The sequence below is a fragment of the Serinus canaria genome, chromosome Z (genome assembly GCF_022539315.1).
Source record: "Serinus canaria isolate serCan28SL12 chromosome Z, serCan2020, whole genome shotgun sequence".
Taxonomy (NCBI): Eukaryota; Metazoa; Chordata; class Aves; order Passeriformes; family Fringillidae; genus Serinus; species Serinus canaria.
In genome coordinates this window covers 8802096-8822706 of record NC_066343.1, presented here as the reverse complement: position 1 = coordinate 8822706, position 20611 = coordinate 8802096, and the positions used below count along the sequence as shown (strand labels likewise).

Here is a 20611-nt window from a genome sequence, read left to right as displayed (position 1 = left end):
AGTGCCTTCCTCCTCGCAGTGCCAGGGGCACAGCCAAGGGTTACAAACACTTACTGATTTGGAGGGGGAGAAAAAGAAGAAAAAGGATAAAATTCCAAACTGTGAACCTGTGCCCGGGCTCGTGTGGGTAGAGGAGGCAGGGTAACTCTTCACAGAGCAGACCAGAACCCCTTGGTACCACCAGGATTTCTGGTTCCTGTCAGCTGAGGGTCTGGCTGGTCAGAGCCGACCAGGTGAGACCCAGGTGCCCCAAATTCTCCTGCCAAAGCCCAGCCAAGGTGCAGGCACCGCTCACCCCTCTGAGCCAAGCTGGTGCCATTTTGCAGCACAAACCTCTCATCTTCGCAGGGCAGAGAGCTACAACCAAAACCACAAAAAAACTCATGTAATTAGAGACATTTTCTCTGAACTTGTCACACATCTGCAAAGGCACTTTTCTTTCTCTAGCCAAAGTTGTTACTTAGGGGTCAGCAAAAATGCCTGGACTTTATGATCCTAGAGGTCTTTTCCAAACCTTAATCATTCTGTGATTAGATTATTTGAAGCAGCTGCGTAGTGGGGGCTGGCACACACTTCCCTGCACCAAAGTACTTGCACAAATCAACAAATTGCAACCAAATCAACACCACCATCCTGTGGTGCTTTGAATCAGTTTTTAACAACCCCTTGCCCTGGCAATGCTACAGCTGGAGGCTAGAAAAGCAATATATGTGCAGTGTCACTGACCTTGAGTGGAGGTAGGGACGTCCTGCTGCCTGCAGCGAGCCCAGAGTGTGAAGGGAGCCGGAGGCTGGGCACAAACAGGAGCCCAGGAAATTTGAGATGGGCAGGAGGAGGTGAGGGAAACCAAAATAATTGCTGCAGGGGCCAATCCTGCCCATCTGGGTTACGTGAGTGGCATTTGCTCAGGCAAGGGTGCCCTTGAGGGCGTCAGCAGGATGTGGCAGCAGGGGGTGACAGCAACATTGTGAAAAATGTGTATTCTGTGATTGGCTTTTCACAAATATTACAGTGAATATTACATGTGTTGTGTTAGAAAGGGATGCTGTGTTAATTCTCTTTAGTAGTGTGTTAAATATAGTTTTAGGCTATAACACAAGGCTAAAATAGAAACTATGCTATGTAGGATACTTTTTTTCTTAAAGAAAGGGCTCACAGTGAGACAGCAGCCACAGGACACCTGGATCTTCCAGATAAAGAGAATTTATTGCTCCATTATCAGGAGAAATGAACTTCTTCCTGTTCTTCCTGCCTCGCTCAGCCCTGAAGGCACTGTCAGGATTCAGAGGAAGGAGCTGACCCTGCCCAGCCAGAATCCTGTGTGGGAATGGAATTGATGCACCATGGATGAGGTGTATGAACATGCACCAGGCTGTTGCTTTTAAGGGTTAATCCTCTGTTAATGTGGGGCCTTTTTGGGCTTATTTTACCCAGAAAGAGGTACCCAGACATCCGTAACTCTTTGTTTTTATTGTCTCATATTGTCCTAATCCTAATTGTCCAAGTTATTATTGCTCTAATTATATTGCTATTTTTAAAACCAATTTATTACTAATAAACTTTTAAAATTTTAAAAACAAGCGATTTTGGTGTCTTCCACAAACATCATCCCCCAAATGCCTCTCAGTGCACGGAGCGGACAGACAGATGGACATGGGCAGGGGTGGAAAGACAGACAGACACAGGCAGGGCTGGACAGACAGATGGACACGGGCAGGGATGGACACAGTGGACATGGGCAGGGATGGACAGACAGACAGACACGGGCAGGGACCCAGGGACCCAGTCAGGAGCAGCCAGAAGGGAAAGGGAAAGGTCAGTCCTGCCCAAAACTGTGGCACTGCCCTGTCCTGTCCGGAGGGACACCAGGGCAGGGCAGAGCCAGAATTCCTCACCCCCATCCCAGTGGGAATGGCTCCGGGCAGGGAGCTGAGCTGAGATCACAGCAGGGAGTTTGGGGTTGTTTTTCCTCCCCTTTACTTTTTAATTCATGGCATTAATTCCTGACTGCGTGTAAGGCAGAGGGGCCCAGAAACATGAAGTGGCCTCTGAAGCCTCTCATGTAGAATTACTGTTATTATATTACTATATTGCATTTAGAATTGCTGCATCTCTATAGCTTTGAAGCAGTGAATTACACTGGGAAATAACACACAATGGTTTGGAAACCATGAAAGAATAATCAGTTTCTTTCACCTGGCTCTGCCCCCACCAGAGCTGAGCATGTGTCAAGGCTGACAGAGGAGCACAGAGGCCAGCACTCTTCAGCTTTAAAAAAAACCCACATTATCCCTTTGTACGTGTAATATTCTTTCAGTTTCACACAGGATTTTCCTAGACCTGCATTTCAGAATTTTGAAACTTTGCCAAACACAGACATCTCTCTCCCAAAATGTCGTGCCTGGTTTGGGCTAATGGGAGCCATGCACACCCTCAATAATTAAAACCCAAAGAGCCATTCCAGATCAATGCATCTGGAAACAGCCTGTCAGGCACACCAGGTTTTCATCAACCCCACAGTGAGCTCCTGGGGCTGATAGAGGAAAAAACCAGCTGTGGTTCTCTTGAGGTAACATGAGGAAGGAAATAGGGACCCAGGAAACCCCATGGCTTATGATGGAGACACGCACCTGCTTTTTCATTTTTCACCTTTTTCCATGAGGGCCTTGAGCAGACCAGGACTTCCCCTGAGAGCAGGGGATGGCACGAAGTGCCTGGCTGGATTATGCAGAGGTTCAAGCTGTTTGCCAGCTGAGAGCCTGGGAGAGCAGGAGATGCAAACAAACCCCACACTGTGAATTTACAGCACAAACACCAGGAAAAACATTGTTGGCAAGTTCCCTAATGATTTCTGAGGAATATTTCATTAATACTTAAAAATAATTTGGCTTTTCTACTGGTCTGTGGTCTATTCTGTGAGAAACTCAGCTGCTGAAACAGCTGGGAAGCCAAGGATCATGCATAAATAACCCCCTATCCTCATCTCTAATATAATTACCTCAGAACTGAGGTGCTGCTGTGGTTTCATTGCTGATGCTGGGGAGGCAGCAGCAGCTGGGTGTTAATTCAGTTGCTGTTCATACCAATCCATCTGCCCTTGCACAGCCCCTGGAGTTTGCTGTGGGAGCTGCTGGACAGGGGAGTTACCTGCAAAGGCCAGGCAAAGGTCACTGTGTTTCATGGAAGGGCCTTTCTGGTTGCCACAATTATCTGGAAGAAAATTTATTTGAGGTCAAGTTTCTGTGTGCAGGGCACAGTTTGTTAGCAGTGAAAGGAGTCAGGACAGAAGTGATGAGCTGAGCTGTTCTCACAAATCCTGTGTGTGGAATCAGGGTTGGAGGGGGCTGTGTGTGTCCTGAGCTTTGTAAGGACACGGATCAGTGTCTCTCCTGCTGCCAAAGTCAGAGCTCTGCTAAATTAGAGCAGCCAAAAGCCACTGGACACAACGTCCTTCTGTTCTGGAGGCTGGATTGTCCCTCAGTGTAATGGCAATTCCTGTTTTCCCAGCACCACGGCTCTGTAATTCCTGGGATTCAGAAAAAGGCAGAGGAGCAGAGCAAGCACAGCTGATGGCCAGGGTTACCCTGACCTCTCCCTGAGAATTCCTCGTGACTGTGGATGCTCAAGATCCCCTTACACTGCGCAGCCACTGGGGGCTCAGCCTGGGAAGAATCCCTTTTTGGGGAGATCCAAGCCCTGCATCCCACAGGGAGAAAAGGCAGCACTTGGTGTCAGTCATGGGCACACACTGGCCAGGAGGACGAGCAGGCACAGGGCAGTCATCCTACACTTGGGACTCCTCCAGAGAAAGGCTCCCAAGGTGATAATGCATCTCCACTAAATAAAGAGCTCAACAAGGCCCAACCAGGGTTTTAAAAATAACCCTGGCTATTTTTAACTTTTTAAAGTTGCCCTGCACAGGACATCCACTAGAGGAAAGGCTGTCTATAATTAGCAGTGTGTTTTCTGGCTGAAGGGAGGAGAAAAGGTTTTCCTACACATGGAAATGACCCTTTGGAAAAACAGGAATCTCCAAAATCCAAAAAGTGGTCTTTTTTTCCTCCTCCTTTTTTTTTTTCTCTTTTTTTTTTTTTCCCCCAGCTGCATTGCAGACACAAGTGAATCAGTTCTGAGATGGTGATTGTCAGGGGGTTCAAAGTAGTAATGACCAGAAAACCACAGCTGACAAGGTCTTGAACTCTGGACACCTCCTCTCTTTCCACCATGGTGCTCCAGCATTTCTTTGTCATGGAAACCCAGGGAGGATTGGTTAGAAAAGGGAAAAACTGCTCTTTTCCCAGATGGTTTTCCCATTGGATGTGAATTTTTCACAGCAAACAAAATGGAATTAACACGATATAACTATTTCAAATGGAATATGAGGTGCTGATAAGACTTTGTGTCTTCTCTGTCTGGAAAAGTTCTGGGTTTGCTCTGCATGAAACATGTGAAGGATCTCAGTGTGATTTGTACATATTGCCCCCAACGTTAGAAACTTCCAGGGAGGTAGGGTGAGAGAAGATAAGTTTTTAGCAACAATTCTGTCAGTGTTCCTGGCCCATCCACCCGACCCAGAGTGTCCCACAGTGGAGGTGCCACCTCTGAGAAAACAAACTTGAAGTGATTCTGCAGCCCCTGCCTCTGCCAACCCCCCTGGACAGAGCTGTGTCCAGCAGCCACGAGCTGGGACAGGCACCAGTCACTGCTTCAGTCCTCTTTGAAACTGGAAATTTCAAGCAAAAATATGATCTCCTCTAATTTTCCTTCTCTTCAGGCTACACAGGAGTAGGGCTGGAATACTGGGGTGTAGCTTTCAAGGCATAATTCAGTCTTTAAATTCCTGTTTGTTACCTGTGCCCGATCAGTCAAGACTAATTTCTTCACAGAGCTGAGGATTTTGAACAGCCTCTAACCACCAGCTTCCCCTGCTTCCTTTGTGGTCAGCAATAAAGAGGGATGGGTTCTCTCTGATTTATTTGGAGATTCCAGGATGGCTTCCCAGAGCCAGAGGGGAGGGCTGGATGGGATGTTGGGAATTAGGAACTGTTCCCTGGCACAGGTGCCCAGAGCAGCTGGGGCTGCCCCTGGATCCCTGGCAGTGCCCAAGGCCAGGCTGCACACTGGGGCAGTGGAAGGTGTCCCTGCCATGGCAGGGGATGGCACTGGATGGGATTTTAGGTCCCTTCCCACCCAAACCAGTCTGGGATCCTACAATGATGGCCTTGAAATAAATATGTAAATCAGCCAACTGCTTGGCATAAATAAAATGTATGGTTTAAACTGTTGGGAAAACAACTTGAAATTGTATTATCCCGCAGCACTTATAAACAAGTCTGCTTGGGAAGCATTATAATTTATTTTCTTCAATTGACAGTAGCTGACAGCTTCAAGGGTAAGTTGCTCTCTCAGTTAATTTCAGTTTTTATGTGAAACACTGAAAATGTAAGCAGAATGGAAAAGATGTGGCCACAAGGTCACAAAGTACTGAATAGAAGCTGATTTTATTATGTCACTTGCTGTCTCTCCTTCTTACACAGACCTGCTATGCCATTGCTGTTTACTTATTTAACATGTTAATTCTTTAAACTAGTTTAAGAGGAATCTTTCTGTTTTCATGAAATTACTGAGTTCAGCACAGAAGAGCTGTAACCAGTGAATAAAACATGTAACACCAGCTGGAGACCTGGTCTTGAACTCCCAACCTCTGTCAAGTATTTTCTTCCATTTGCAACTCATTTTATCTCCATGTGACTTGGTTTCCTATCACAAGGGGAGGGACAGGACCTGCTTATAAACCACTGTGTTTTCTGCCTTTTCTGTGTATAAAATGTGCTTTTACTGTTCTTTTAAACCCAGGGCAGGACACCAGCCCAGAGAAGGCAAGGGATGTGTAGACACATGTCCAAACCCAAAGTGAGTTATCACCAGTGATGCCCATGGCAGCTGCAAGGCACTGTGAGTGAAGAAGAGTAAAACACAGAAATTCAAACCATTCTTTCCCATTACAGGCCCAAAATTTTCACCTGATTTTTCCCCCTTTAATGACTTGTTTTTCTAAGGGACTCGGTAATTCAGAGGAGTAGATGATTGGATTTTTCACGACGAGGGGTAAAATAATAAATTCCAGAGAGGACCCTTGAAACTCGGGAAAGGAAAGGATGTTTATTAGCACACAGGCACAACAGCTTGCCTGGTATGCCTTACTAACAATACAGAGCAATAACCTCGGGTCAGAAGAGAAGTTGCAATACATGCAAAAACATCTGGATTGTGCACTAAGCAACACGTTCCATACAGGTACATCTGTCAAATAAACACACATTTACTGCCCTAGGTTACAGAACTTCAGAGACTACCTCAGGTACAACAGAACAACCATCACTGAGCAGCATTTTGGACATGAAGCATCCTAGACAGAGACATTTGACCTTTGGAGGCAAAAACTGTAACAGGCAAATAGCTGAGAGCCAGATCCCCAAAGACTTATGAAAAGCTCTCGGTGAAGCCTAAGGTATTATCAGAATGAGGTCTGAAGGGTTTTGCCCTTGGTGAGTGAAATTATGAGTGGGTAAAAATGCCACAATGGGTGAGAGTTTTAAATCATCAGGGTTTAGTGTGGTTGCTAAGAGTGAAAGGATGAAAGACTGAATGTCGATACAAACAAAACAATGTCTTTGTAAAACCCTTAAAATAAATAATACACATGAAGGAAAATTTGGGATAATTAACATGTTCTGAAATCAAAATCAACACGGTTTAAGTTAATAAATAATTAAAATAATTAGGTTCTTTTTTCTCCTACAGAACAATAATCAGTATTAAAAACTAGGAAAGCAGAAAGAGGACGGGGACCTCCTCCTTACTCCGAAATCAGGGTGATCGGTGCCATTTGTCACCTCTCACCGCGAAGCTACGTGTCCGTGTGTCACAGGACGAGCCGGAGGAAAGGGACAGGACGAACACACACTGCCACTGTGAACTCCACAGGGTTTCACCTACACGATGAGCACTCGGGGGCTCGGTCACTAACAACAGCTGCTGGGTCGGGGGGCAGAGGGCTGGGGGTGAAGGCTGGGGGTGAAGGCAACTCTAACCCTGTGTCAGCGTGTGACGAGCGCTCTCGGTCGCTGGAGGGGCCGTGTCTGTGCTGCTGCCCAGGTCCCCGTGACCGCGCTCCCGGCTGGGCTGCTACTGATGCGGGGCGCGGTCCGGCGGAGCGCACCGCGGAGCAGCGGGTGAAAAATGCTTTATCCCCATCGCCGCCCGGCCCCGCCGGGCTGGGAGCAGCCCCCGCCCGCTGCGGGCAGGCTGGGGGCTCTGAAGGCAAGTGGAGAGGCGCTTCGGCCCTCCTGTGTCCGGGACATCCCGGCCCGCGGGGCTCCTCCCGCTCCCTCCGCCAGTCGGTGATGCTCCCGCGGCCAAAAAGCTGCGAGGGACCTAAAAGACCCTAAAAGACAGCGAGAGCCCGGAGACAGAGTCCAGCGGCAGCAGCGCTCCCTGGAACAGCAGAGGCGAGGAGGGGCCGTGTCATGAGCGACATCTGTCCCTCCGAGCGCTGCGCTGGGCACTGCGACACCGCCGGGCCGAGCCGGGCCGAGCCGGGACCAGGCAAAGCCTCACACTAAGCGGGGTGCTGCTGCCTAATGACCATCGCCGTAGCCCAAACATGCAGCAGGGCTCTAGCAGAGGCACTCGGGCCACTCAGAGGTGCAGCACTGAGCCCACAGCCCAGCTGCCAGGGGCTGCAGAACAGCTGTTTCCAGCTGTGCTCGCGGGGTGCAGCCCCGGCAAGTGCTGTGGGTGACGAGGTGCATCCTCACTTTTCCCTGTGCTTTAACAAAAGCATTGTATCCCCAAGCAGAAACATCGACATGAAGCCATCAGCAAGTCAAACATTACTGCGACCACAATAATTAATAAACAGCTTTGCCGCTGCTGCTGCTACGAACACAGACCAAGCATCCGACTCTCCCGATCCTGACCCAAACTGGCCACCGGAGCAAGAGGCAACCTTTGGCATATGAGCAGGACGTGCTTTCCCGAAGGGGCTGGACGAGCACATTTGCAGGGATTTGCAGCCCAGCCCCTCGGACAGCCCAGGCCCGCCGCCGTGCCCTGCTCCGGCCCCACGAGCACAGCACAGCCCTGCGAGCAGCGCGGACACGCCAGAAGCACACGGCAAGGAACGCCGACAGGAGCACGACGAGCATCTGGAGCCTGTAACCCTAAGAACATCGAGATTTGGTTAAACCGGGTACAGGCAGATAAAGCAGCACTTCACAGCGTACAACAGAGATGCCCATTCACACTGACAGCTGTTACACGTTTTTTTTTGTCAACAAAGAAACAATAGAAACAACGTAAGAAATCACTTTTTGGACCACATTTTCCCTGTTGCTCCATTACTTCAAAGTGTTTCATGAAACTACTGATTGGTAACTGCTTTTGTACAGAAAGCACACAGTCAGCTGGTTTTGTGGTCCACATAAACCATGCTCTTTTTTTTTTTTTTCTCCTCATATCATGCATTGGGATGCAATCAGCTTCTTGTCAATCATTAGTCAAAAGAAACAAACACATTTTTTAACAACAAAAAGCTTCTCTAAGTAACATTTCTACAGCAACCATCAGCCAGAACTATTTAAAATGTTCCTAGCGTGTCCTTCTCTGCTGCTGTCTGCTTTTGTAATGGAGGAATTTTCCAGTCTCTGTGACACCTCCCCATGCAGTTATTTACAAGGAGATGGTCCTTGTGGAGAAGGACCTTAATGAAATTTACAGTTGCTAAGGTACATTTGTAGGTGCTGGCGCTCACACTCAGACAGAACAAATGGAACTCGTTGTGCAGCTCTGGGCTGGGCCAGCAATGTAATTAAAGTGCAAATAAAGACAAAAACCACAAGCCAGGCAGGTCCATTTCTCATTGCCAGCGTTAAGAGGCATCAGGACTGTGTAAGAGATGTCAGATCAAATAGGCCTAAGTCACAATCTGTTTTCAACATCTGTCTCCCTGAGAGGATTTAAGGGAGGTATACGGTGATATAGCCCTATTTCTTCAACTGGCTGAGTATCATTGGAAAAGTAAGGACACTTTTCCAGCCAATTTGTGTTTTCAACAGTGCTAACACCTGTGTTTTACACTATGATGCCCTTTACAGCATTTGAGCTCACTTCCCATGCAGCTACAACAGGCCACTCTTGATGAGGAAAATACAAGAATACAACAACTACTGTAGAAATGACATCTGTCCACCTGGTACGTCACAAAAGCAGAGGCTCTGAAAACATTTACAAATAGCACAGTTTCTCAAACAAAAGCAAGTGATAATTACCAGCTCAGATAGAAATACATACTTTGTGTTTGCTGGCATTCAATGTTTGCCACCGACAGGTTCAGTTTTACAGCTAAGTCAACACCAAATGGCTGAACAAAAAAAACTAAAAAAAACAAAAAAAAAAGCCCCAAAAACAACCCCAAAAAAGACGTTTTCCAAACCACCGAATCCACATAAAACAAAACTGCCACTGCAGCTCCAAGTGCTCACTGCTGATCACCACCTGCTGCCAGACAGACATGTATTTCTCTCCACAGTGTGTCCAGAATGTGCTCTGTAGCCTGACTTGTCAGAGAAGCTGCAGGAGGTGCAGGAAAATAAAGTGCCTCTTCCAGAGCTGTGTGCAACACGACTCCCCATCCCCTGCACCACCCCTCGGGGTCCCTCACCCTCCCAGCTGGCAACTATTTACAACTATTCCACCAGTCCATTTGCCTTCCATGCTGTAAATACTCTCACTGGTGAAAAACATATATACAAATACTTTTTATAGACACAATCAGTCACCTTAGGAAAGGCTGACGAGACATTTAAAGAAGAAAAATGTTTTGTAACGAGTAGCATTAAATGTACAGCAGGTGTTTCGAACAACTGCAGATCTGAAGTTACTAGATGCTGACTTAATATCACTCCAAAGTAGCAGATGAGTGCTAAAATCCTGCTTTTTCAATGAAATTAACACAATGAGAACACCACAGCCATTACTGCCTCAGTGAACACATAGTTAGCCATCAACCCAGCCACCTCACTTTGCTTTTTTATCCTAACACACCTGAGTCTATTACCACCATTTAAATCTGTACCCTTGATTTGCCACGTGAGATGGCTGCAATGAGTGCCTGTTCACAGGAAAGTCTCCTGTTTTCCAGGAAATCATGGTCCCTAGTGCCAAACATGATCTTTGCAAAGCAGAAATAGCTTAAGCCGGGTAGGAAGGGTCTTTGCCTTTCACCTCCAACACTGGTTTGTGTTGCCTGAGAGGGAAAGGCTGTGAGACTCTGTATCTCTTATTGGAAAAGAGAGCTGGCACTCTTGTCAGAGTGCCTCTGGCTGTGTTGGGTGGTGGCAGGCGTGGTTCCCCTGTCCCAGAGCTGTGTGCAGGGCTGTGCAGGCTCAGGCGGGGAGCCGGGGCTCGATCTTCAGGGACAGCTCGTACAGGGTGTCCTCGTCGATGATGAGGGTCTTGTCCAGCAGGTAGTGAGTGACCTGGGTGGGGAAACACAGATGGAAAGGCTGCATAGAACTGCCACACAACTCTCCCAGCTTTCCTTCCCTTTCAGCACATTTTGGGTCCTGAGATCACCTTGTTGCTTTCTTGAGAGACCCAGCAGCTGCTTGGAATGCTGCTGGCATGAGGATGCACCTGCAGCACTCTGAGGATTAATTAGGATTAATTCCTCTTAGGAATGGGCAAATCCTTTGCCAGGTTACCTCAGCCCACACTGCTCTTCTGGAGTCTGAGATGAACCTTTTCTGAAGGCACTGACCAGCTTAGGCCACAGCTGCATCACCCCCGAGAAGGGCAGAGGGACAAAGAATTGCAGGATGCCCCAGCAGGTGCTTGGGGCACCTCCTGACCCCCCTCCAGGATCTCAGAGCTGGGGGAACACACCTCCCTCTGAACCCCTCTCACCCTGGGTGCAATCCCCAGGGACCTTCCAAAGGAGCAAAACCTTCTTTAGAAGGCATCAAACAAAGAGGTCCCGCGGGGTGAGGGACTCAGCACCCCAGGGACCCGTCCATGTGTCTGTCTGCCCTCTCCTCCATGCGTGGGAGCAGAAGACACCAACTCCAGCTTTCAGTGGCAGCTGTGCCTCACAAGTCCTTGCTGCCCCAGCCTGATTTCAGGAGCAGGCAGGGCCTCACCTTCTGCTGGTGCTCGATGCGGTAGGAGGTCTGCTGGAACTGCCGGATTTCCCTGATGATATGTGAGATCTTTCAAAAGAACACAAGGATGTCAGCTCAAGCACAGCTCTGCTTCAGCTAAGACACACAAAGCGAGAATTCTGTACCAAATTATTCCATTCAACTTACATATATAAAAATAAAAAACTTCTACTTACATATATAAAATATGTAACCTCATTAGAGGGAGCTTATATATTTATTTACTTGTAGACCTGGTAGGGATCACTGTCTGTCACAATTACAGTCACAACACTACATTCCTGACAGGACTTTGTCTCTGCTAGCCTCTGCTAACTCCTCCTCTGTCAGAAGGAGGGAAGGGAAGGGTAGAGATCATCTCCTAACAGCTCCCCAGGACTTTACTTTCCCAAACCAAACATTTACTCCCCAGCCAGTCCTCAGTGAAACAACACTCTGCCCATAATGAAACCTCCCCATTCTTGGCCTCGAGTGACTGCTGCAGAGTGTAGCCCTAAGATGGGCATTAAGCTGAGATTAGAGGAGAAATTTCCATGCCTCCTTCCGAGGAGCTGTTACAAAACAGCATTACATGGCACTGGGAGAGACATCAACTTTAAAGTGCTTTTCAGATAGACCAGAGCACACTTTGAAAAGAACATTGTGATTACTGCTTCCTGGTGAATCACTGCATTCCTGTAATTCTGGTTATTTAAAAAAGCTTTTTCTTGCTCCTCCACGAGCTCCAGGCAGCTGCTTTCGCTGTCCTTTCTGAGAAAGTGAAGCGGGGACAAATTCAGCCCGTGAAAACACCCAGCCTGCCAGAAGGTGGGGATAGAAGACTGGGTAGAGTAATTGCTCTCCCCAGGCCGCCTCTAGTGCCCAGCACCAAAGCAGCTTCTCCAAAGGTCAGTTCGGAGGAGTTACAGTGAAATCGATAATTAAACACTTGTTGGTGAAGCATTTTCAGGAAAGTGAAAATTACCATTCTCATTTTGGAGAAATTGACAAGGCCTTCCTCAGTGAAGTTGGGTGTTCCTTCCTCAATAAATGCCAGGTCAGTCAGGTACATCCCAAGGTAGGGAACAGCAGGTGGGTTACAGCTGTAAAGCAACAACTCAGCTTATTTGCCTGCAGCTACATTTGCAAATGCAATTTTCTCTAACTTGCACAAACATTTTATACTTTGCCCAGTTATAATCCATGGGCTGCTTTCCTTTCCAGGACACACAGCTCCTCTGGCTCTGCTTGAGTTGTGTTTGCTCTGCCTGTGATAAATTGAATGCATTCTCCCCAGTACCTAATACTAATGGCATTTTTAAAATAGACCATTAATTATTCTGGCTGTTCAGTTCTCAGCTCCTCTCGAGATCACTTGAGGTAGTTATGCCACTCAGTTCTGAAAGGCCTGCTTCCATTTACAAAGCTCACAAAAACCCTGGGTTCTGTATAGCTGAAATCAGTTCTGCAGAAATTGTAGAACACTTGACATGGAATATTCTGGATACCAAGATTACAGAATGTCAAATGCAATCCAGCAAATCAATTAAAGAAAACAATATTCAAGGACTGCTGCACAAAAGCAGCAGGCTGTTTTGCAGCAGGCTGGGAGGCCACAGGAGAAGAAAAACATCCCCATGCCTTTGTCCTGTCCCTGTGTTCCTCTCATAATGTTTTGTCAGAATCATAATTGTCATACAAATGGGTCTGTGACCTGATACAGGCTTAGACCCAAACACTAAAATTCTTAACTGGAACAATCCTCTTTTTCATAAAAACATCAATTTATAAAGCAGGCTTTACACTTATTGAAAAAGTTTATCAGTGTAAGTGAAACCCCAACAGGGAATGTTCACACAGAAAAATAGTTTAATTTGTTTCAGTAATTCTCTGGAGCTACTCTGTTTACCCATCAGGGGTATTAAATCACAGCACATGCAGCAAAACCATATTGCCAAATAGAAAGAACCAACCTAGAATTTAAACGGTTACTAGGCAAAAAAAAAAAAAAAAAAAAAAAAAAAAAAAAAAAAAAAAGAAAAAAAAGAAAAGATACAAATTCTTAAAGCTTAATCACAGCTAATTAATCTTTAACATGAACTATCCACTACTTATAACAAAACACAGTTGTATCACAGTTGTATACTGTAGGGAGGCTTACTTTTTGAGCATTTCTCTCAGGTTTTTAAATCTTCCCTCAGATGACACAGTCTTCTGAAGCTTGTCCATCAGTGCTTTTGTCTGGGAAGAAAATGCATTTCAGATGTCATTGCTGGTGCATGGAAATGACTGGAATGAGATCCTGTCGGAGGTGAAATTCACTTACCATCCCCACCCCATTTTCTAGAGTAGTACAAGAGGCATTACTGAATTAGGAACTCAGCTGTCCTGCAGTTCCTCCTGTCTTTCTGCAAATGGAGACTGGGCAGCATTAGGAGTGATACACAGACCCTGTATTTATGCTGATATTACCCTGCAGGTGGAGGAAAACCCTCAGATTTATTACACTGATGGGCTGGAATTCAGTTTGCTGTGCACACAAGACCATTACAGATCCTACATGTGGCTGAGGCTCCTCAGCTGCATTTACTGAAGTTGGTGACAGCAAGGGGTGGTCACTGCCTTGGAGCTTGCACTGAGCTGATTTTGCCTTCAAGTTCCAGACAAAAGCTGAGTATATAAATGAGAATATATTCCTGTCTTACACAAATCACCAGATGACATCATGATGCCCATGACATCACCAAACCAAGGTCTGATGATGTCATGGGCATCACCAGACCTTGATTCCTTCTTAGGTGAAATAAATTTGATTTTCAGTCTGTTTAAGCTACTGAGTTGAGACTTGGTGTAGAGAATGATGAGAGATTCGTCCTATTTGAGACTGAATTTCCAATTAAGAGAAAGCTGTGGGCAGACAGAGTCACTTTCTTCTACATACCAGGCTGATGAAAAACCCAGATTGCATTCCCAATAGGTACCAGAGGACTGTGCCACAACATCAGTCTGCTAAGGGTTTGGTTTCTTATTTTTCAATTGAAAAATTTAAAAAGCAAGCTATTTCTATCCATAAAAAGTTTTGGAGGTAAAGTCACTTATAAAAGTTTGGACTGAAAGAATTTCTAACAGATTTTTAAATAGAAGAACATAGCACCAGCTGTGAAGCAGCTGAGGAAAAGCTGACAGGAAAAGGTGGTACAGTCAGAATTTATTTTAACTGTATTTCTCTAAACCATTTAGAACACAGAACATAAAAGACTGGATTATCTTCATCCCAACAGGCCTTTTTTAAATGTGTGTGTCTTGTTTTTGTGGCTGGCAGTCCTTCTCACAGTTTTTGCTGACATTCTCAGCAGCCAGGTAAGGGTTCAAAGGAGGTGGTCACTGCACCTAAACTTGAGCTCCTGAATAACAAAGAAGACTTTCTATCAACAGTCTCTTTCTGGGTAAAAGAACCCAGGAATTTGAGAGGTCCTGACCTTCCTAAAGGCTTTCTGCACAGGCAGTTCCTATTTTAGGCACATGACCAGACTTTACCCATAGTTTGTAACCACCCAGATGGTATCAGAAAATACCTAAATTTAGTTTACTCGAACATTTCAGCCATTCAGGACAGATAGTCTCTGGCACCTTCCAATTACCTTGAAAACATTTTGTTCACACAGATTAAAAAAGCTACATGCAAAATTCCTGCACAGAAAATGCCAGTCCCACTATTAGGAGCACCTTAATGAAGGGATGGGGCTACTGTTGGCCTGAAAACAATTTATTACTCAGATAAATATCAGCCTCAAAGGTTGTGAGATTTTAGAGTAAGAAGTCAGGCATAGATCAAGGCAGGCACAAGTTCTTCATTACAGGGCAATACAGGACATTCTAATCCATTGGAAAGTTGTGACAGAGTTTATTTTGTTTTTCCAGCCTATCACTTCTACTTAATTCTGATGCACTGCAGATGCTTCTTTCCAATGGGATAAAATTCTATTAAACTGGTATATAATTTTATATATATACTTATAATTTTTTATATATTATAACACACATATATTATAAACATATTATTTTTGAAAGTATTTTATTATATTATATATAATATAATATAAATATAATTATATTTTATTTTAGATATTATATATAATGTATAATAATATATAATATTAAATAAAATATATTGAAATATATAGTTATTATATATTAATTGATTATATAATTATATATATAATAATAAATTTATATATAAATTACATGTACACACATAAGCTTCTATTATAACACCTAAACTCTTAGCTTACTCTACAAAGTTACATTATCACACTATAAAACCCTTCACCATCTTACCCAGTAAAGTTTCTCACTCACTGAAGGCATATTCTTACTTACAACTATAGAAACACAAGTTTGTAATTTTTCTGCTTAATGTCTGTGTACTTTATTTTTACATCAATCCAAGCCTCTTCCAAGGCTGCACCTCAAACCCTTCAGTGTCTGTGGAAGTTCCTGTCTTTCCATTTCCCAGATCCCAGGTGGTGGAAAAGCAGCAATATTCACAGGAGGGCTGCTGTCTCAGCCCTGGGCACGGCAGGCGATGGGATCAGAGCTGCCTGCTGTCACTGCCTTATTTCCTGAGAAATCTCTTGGCCCAGGATCTTCCTTCTGGGAAGCTGATAAGCCTCAGAGAAAAATGAAAACAATATTCATTCTGATTTGCTTCTGCCGTGTTTTGCTGCTTTGGACCATTGTGTTTGGACATTGTTCACCAACAGGTGGGGGTTTCATTGGTTTCGTGTGAATTGTTTTTGACTCTTTGGCCAGTCAGGGTCAGGCTGTGTCAGGACTCTGGAGAGAGTCACAAGTTGTCATTATTGTCTTTTTAGCCTTCTGTAAGGACGCTTTCTGTGTTCTTTAGTGTAGTTTAGTAGAGTATTCTTTACTATAATGCAGTATTATAAAACAATAAATTAGCCTTCTGAGAGCATGGAGTCAGACCCATCACTCCTTCCAACAACGGGGCTCCCAGCAAACGCACGAGCCGGCCGTGGCCGTGTCCCTCTCACCTGCTTGGACACCTTGGCCCAGGTTTTCTTGAGCCTGTAGATGGCACTCCTGTTGAGGGCCGAGGTGATCTCCAGCACGCCGTTGTAGTTGTGCAGGCAGCGGCAGATGTCGGCCACCGCCACCCACTTCTCGATGGCGCTGGCCCGCGAGGGCACGTCCGCGTAGCTCATGATCTGAGAGGCCACCAGGTTGCTCATCTGGCCACGGAGAGAGAGGCAGGGGCTCAGGGAGTGGAGCACAATCCCTCCTAAGGTGTCAGGAATTAACGGGCAAGGCAGGGAAGCCCCAGCTGAGCGGGACAGAAATGATGGCTCTGGGAACACAAACCCCTGGGGGAGCTGGGGGGCTCAGCCTGGAGAAAAGGAGACTCAGGGCTGCCCCCATCACTCTCACAGGTCCTGAAAGGTGCCTGTGCTCAGCTGGGGCTGGGCTCTGTCTGCAGCAGCACTGACAGAACCAGAGCTCACAGCCTCCAGCAGCACCAAGGGAAATACAGGCTGGATAGCAGGAAAAGGTTTTTACAGAAAGGTGATAAAGTTTTGGAATGTTCTGCCCAGGGAGGTGGTGGAGTCCCCATCCCTGGGGGTGTTTAACAAAGCCTGGATGTGGCACTGGGTGCCAGGGTTTAGTTGAGGGGTTGGGGCTGGGTTGGACTCGATAATTTTGAGGGTCTCTTCCAACCTGGTCATTCTGTGAATTCTGTGACTCATAAACCCAGGGAAATGACATTGGAAACAGAGCTCGGGGCAGTGGAGGGGATGGGGACAGGAAAGAAGGATTGGGGATGCAATGGGAAGGTCTCCAAGCCATCACCACTAAACCTGATTGGGACATCTCCCAGTAAAATTATAAAGGAGAAAGACGTGTAGGGATACAAAGGCATTAAACAGGATTGGTGTTATATTTCTCTGGAGAAATTGAAGTTTCGTCAGCAGGCTGAAAGGCACTGTGCTACAGTTTAAAATGTTCTACTCTCTTAAATTGCCACTAAAATACTGAGTACAAATTATTGAAAATGAGAATCTTCATCTGCGTTGATTTAAATTGTTAATTACAAAGAGGCTGCAGCTTTCAGTCACTAACAGATAACACATCACATCACACTGCAATACAACCCAGTATTTCTGTTCCAGAGGTCAGAGGCAGTCCACGGGGTTCCTAGAAAGCAAGTCTGTATTTGAGAGTACTTACATCATTAAAATGTTGACTAGTTTTCATAATATAGGGCGTTCTCTCATTTTTATCCACCTTCATCCAGCCCTGCCCAAGGAACTCTCTAGACATGGATGGGAGAAAAAAACAGCAAACAAAATCTTCATAAACACAATACAGAGTCTGTCTGTAACAGCATAAGATTTCAAAGATACCTCAATTTGCTGGAAGCTAATAACACAGCTTTACACTAATTCCAGCATCTCACTGTACCATTATTAATGGTGACTGAAATGGTAAACAGTGTAAAGAAGACTTATTTTTCTCTTAATCCCCTCTCCCATGTCACCTCATCCTAATTTGAGGCACTGTGACCCTATTTGGACCACATTATCCTTGCATGTGTGCAAATCCTTTTGTCAGAAGCTGAGCTGGGGGGGTTGTGGCCACCCCAGCCTGGTGGCCACTGGCCCCCCAAGGACACTCTGTGCCAGGACTGTCCTCCCCTCCCTACCACAGACACTGGGTGCAGACATGAAGAGATAACCCAGGCTGCAAGGCCCAAAGGCATCATCTCCAGCACCAAAAGGGCTCAGGCCCCAGCTCAGAATCAACATCTCACTCTGCAGAGCAGATGTGGGAAGAGATCAAAGAAATATTCCTGACTCTTTCACAAACTGTAAAAGACACCCAAGTTACCACAGAGGAAGAAGCCTCCTACACCCTGAAAGCCTTTGGGACTTTTCCCTGGAGTTTGGACACAGATTCCATGGATACTTCCCTGGGGATTGAGGGAAAGAATCTCAATGTGTGCCCCACCAACAACTGGATGGGAAGAGGCATTGAATCCTAAATTGAATTATTTCTTCACTAGCTGTAACATTAATAGGTACCTTTAACCTTATGCTGTGTATATGTATTGGTAGTTTTTCTTTTAGTCCCTATTCCTGTGTACTATTAGCTTGTTTTAAGTCTTTCATCTGTTAGTTTTCTGTCTATGTCTCATGTTTAGCTAGGTGTGTATTCTATTTCCATGTGTTAGTGGTGGGGCAGTTCTCCTCTGTTCATGGGGCAGTTTCTTTATCCTTCCCACAGCCCATCCTCCCTCCAGGAGATCTCTGCTGTCCATGGCCCATCCATCATTAATCACCTTCTGTCCATGGCCACTGAGTGTCCCTGCAGGGCTGATCAAATCCCACCCTCCCATGGGAGATGCTCCACCCAGGGCAGGAGCCAAGCATTCCTACCTGGATCCAATCTGAGCTTTGGGACACCCCAGCAGCCTCTGCCCCCTGCATTCCCAGAGGAGCAGCTTTCTGCTGCCCTGCATTCCCAGAGGGAGAGCAGGCCCATCTCCAGCAGCCCTGGAGCTGCAGAGGAAAACTCCCCCCTTGGGCAGGATCCCTGCTCCAGCAGAGCCACAGCTGGCACTGCAGGAGGGCTGAGCCCCCCTGGGATGGGACTGTGCCACCACCCTGAGCCCCCCTGGGATGGGACTGTGCCACCACCCTGAGCCCCCCTGGGATGGGACTGTGCCACCACCCTGAGCCCCCTGGGATGGGACTGTGCCACCACCCTGAGCCCCCTGGGATGGGACTGTGCCACCAGCCTGACACACAGTATGCCAAGGCCTGCTCTCACTCTGGCAGTGGTTTGTTTTGTTTTCTTGTACTATTGCATTTATATTTTTAATTCTTCTGTTAAAGATTTGTAATTCCTGCTCCCATATCTTTGCCTGAGAGCCCCTTAATTTCAAAATTACAATAATTCATTGGGAGGGGGTTTGGATTTTCCATTTCAGGGGAGGCTCCAGCCCTCCTCAGCAGACACCTGCCTGTCCACACCAAGACATTCTATTAAATAACCATTCATCCTCCAATAGACCGAACCAGCCATTATTAAGGACCTTGTGAACAAGAGTGGCTTTTGGGGTGCTGGGCACCTCCATAAAGCTGCTGCCTGCTGCCAGAGGCCTGGGCAAAGGGCAGGGAGTTATCCAAAGGCCACCCCCAGGTGCTCACTCGTAGGGGATGCTGCGGAACACGACGTGGTCCAGCAGGGTGATCTGCTCCGCCAGCTCCATGGCCGACAGCGTCTCGAAGCACTCGGGCTTGGGGCAGTCTGGCTGCAAAGCAAGGACAATTCTGAGGGGTCTCTCCTTGGGCCACAGGGCACGAGCAGCTGCCTGGGAGCCCTCAGTGGGCTGTAATTCACTTGGGGATCAGGAGAAATGAGGATTAACAACAGTCACAGACAACACAAACACCCGGCTGGAAATTCATAAAACAGGCACACACCAGCTCAGGAGTATGAAAACTCTGAGTATTAAACTCTGCATATTCTGCACTTGTATTTTCATATATATTATTATCTTCCCCCTTTTTTAAACCTTGAGATTTTATCCAAATACTAAAGTTTTGATGTGTTCATTTTTTGATAGGGGCTCCAAATTCTTACTATCTGTAAACTGAAATTGACATTCCTGGTATAAAAACAGTATATCTATCCAGAAATACTTTACAAGTTGCAGTTGTGGTAAATTTTATTGACACAAACACACAACATTTCTCTTGAAGTATTTGTTTAACCCTCAAGATGAACTTACCATCTGAATGATATCCTCTATTTTCAAATGGTTATCATCTTGATCATCCTGAGAAAGAGTCCTGAAAAATAACGTGGCAGATCATCCTATATAAATATAATTGTTCACGGTGATGACTAAACCTTATCATAGATCAGCAAAATGGTTTATTTAAAATAAATCCTAAATCTACAATTGAAGAGATAAAGGGAAAAAAACCTGTAACCTAAGAAGTCATGTCTTGCTTTAAGTGAAGATGTGTAAACTATTACAGCATCAGACATGTAAGATGAAATACTTCCATGGAGGTTTAAGATCCCTCAGCTAATGAATGCTGGAATTTGTCCTGTTCAGTGCCCGACACTGAGCTCAGTGTGTGGAAATGGACAGCAAAATGCAGCTTTCCATGCAGCAAGGACATGCTTTCCTATAAGTAATAAAAGTCTTAATGAATGTTTCCAAATCCGCTACTTAAACCTGTGATTGTTATTTCAGAGTAATGGGTCAAAAATTACCTAGGCAAAAGAAAGTATTGATCAAATATCTACCCTGATGTAGCATATTGGCACATAATTACAGGATCTTACCCTTTCATGTGGAAATTACAGACACAAAGAAG

General features: G+C 45.8%; 2 protein-coding genes across 4 annotated transcripts in view; both read right to left on the bottom strand.

Moving 5' to 3' along the window:
• The window catches only part of CKMT2 (creatine kinase, mitochondrial 2), a 31227-nt gene extending 30455 nt beyond the window's left edge, over nucleotides 1-772 (bottom strand). Inside the window, exon 1 of the mRNA XM_050986913.1 lies at nucleotides 727-772. The gene's annotated coding sequence lies outside the window, so the exon portion shown is untranslated. The remainder of the gene's footprint in view (nucleotides 1-726) is intronic.
• An 8943-nt stretch (nucleotides 773-9715) lies between these two features.
• The window catches only part of RASGRF2 (Ras protein specific guanine nucleotide releasing factor 2), a 128045-nt gene continuing 117149 nt past the window's right edge, over nucleotides 9716-20611 (bottom strand). For all 3 annotated transcript variants that reach the window (XM_050987267.1, XM_050987268.1, XM_050987269.1), the window contains exons 20-27: nucleotides 20014-20074; nucleotides 19430-19533; nucleotides 17448-17532; nucleotides 16256-16453; nucleotides 13363-13442; nucleotides 12187-12304; nucleotides 11202-11270; nucleotides 9716-10541 (exon numbers count right to left, since the gene is read on the bottom strand). In XM_050987267.1, the coding sequence (XP_050843224.1) occupies nucleotides 10449-10541; nucleotides 11202-11270; nucleotides 12187-12304; nucleotides 13363-13442; nucleotides 16256-16453; nucleotides 17448-17532; nucleotides 19430-19533; nucleotides 20014-20074 (808 nt within the window). In that variant the 3' untranslated portion in view covers nucleotides 9716-10448. The remainder of the gene's footprint in view (nucleotides 10542-11201; nucleotides 11271-12186; nucleotides 12305-13362; nucleotides 13443-16255; nucleotides 16454-17447; nucleotides 17533-19429; nucleotides 19534-20013; nucleotides 20075-20611) is intronic.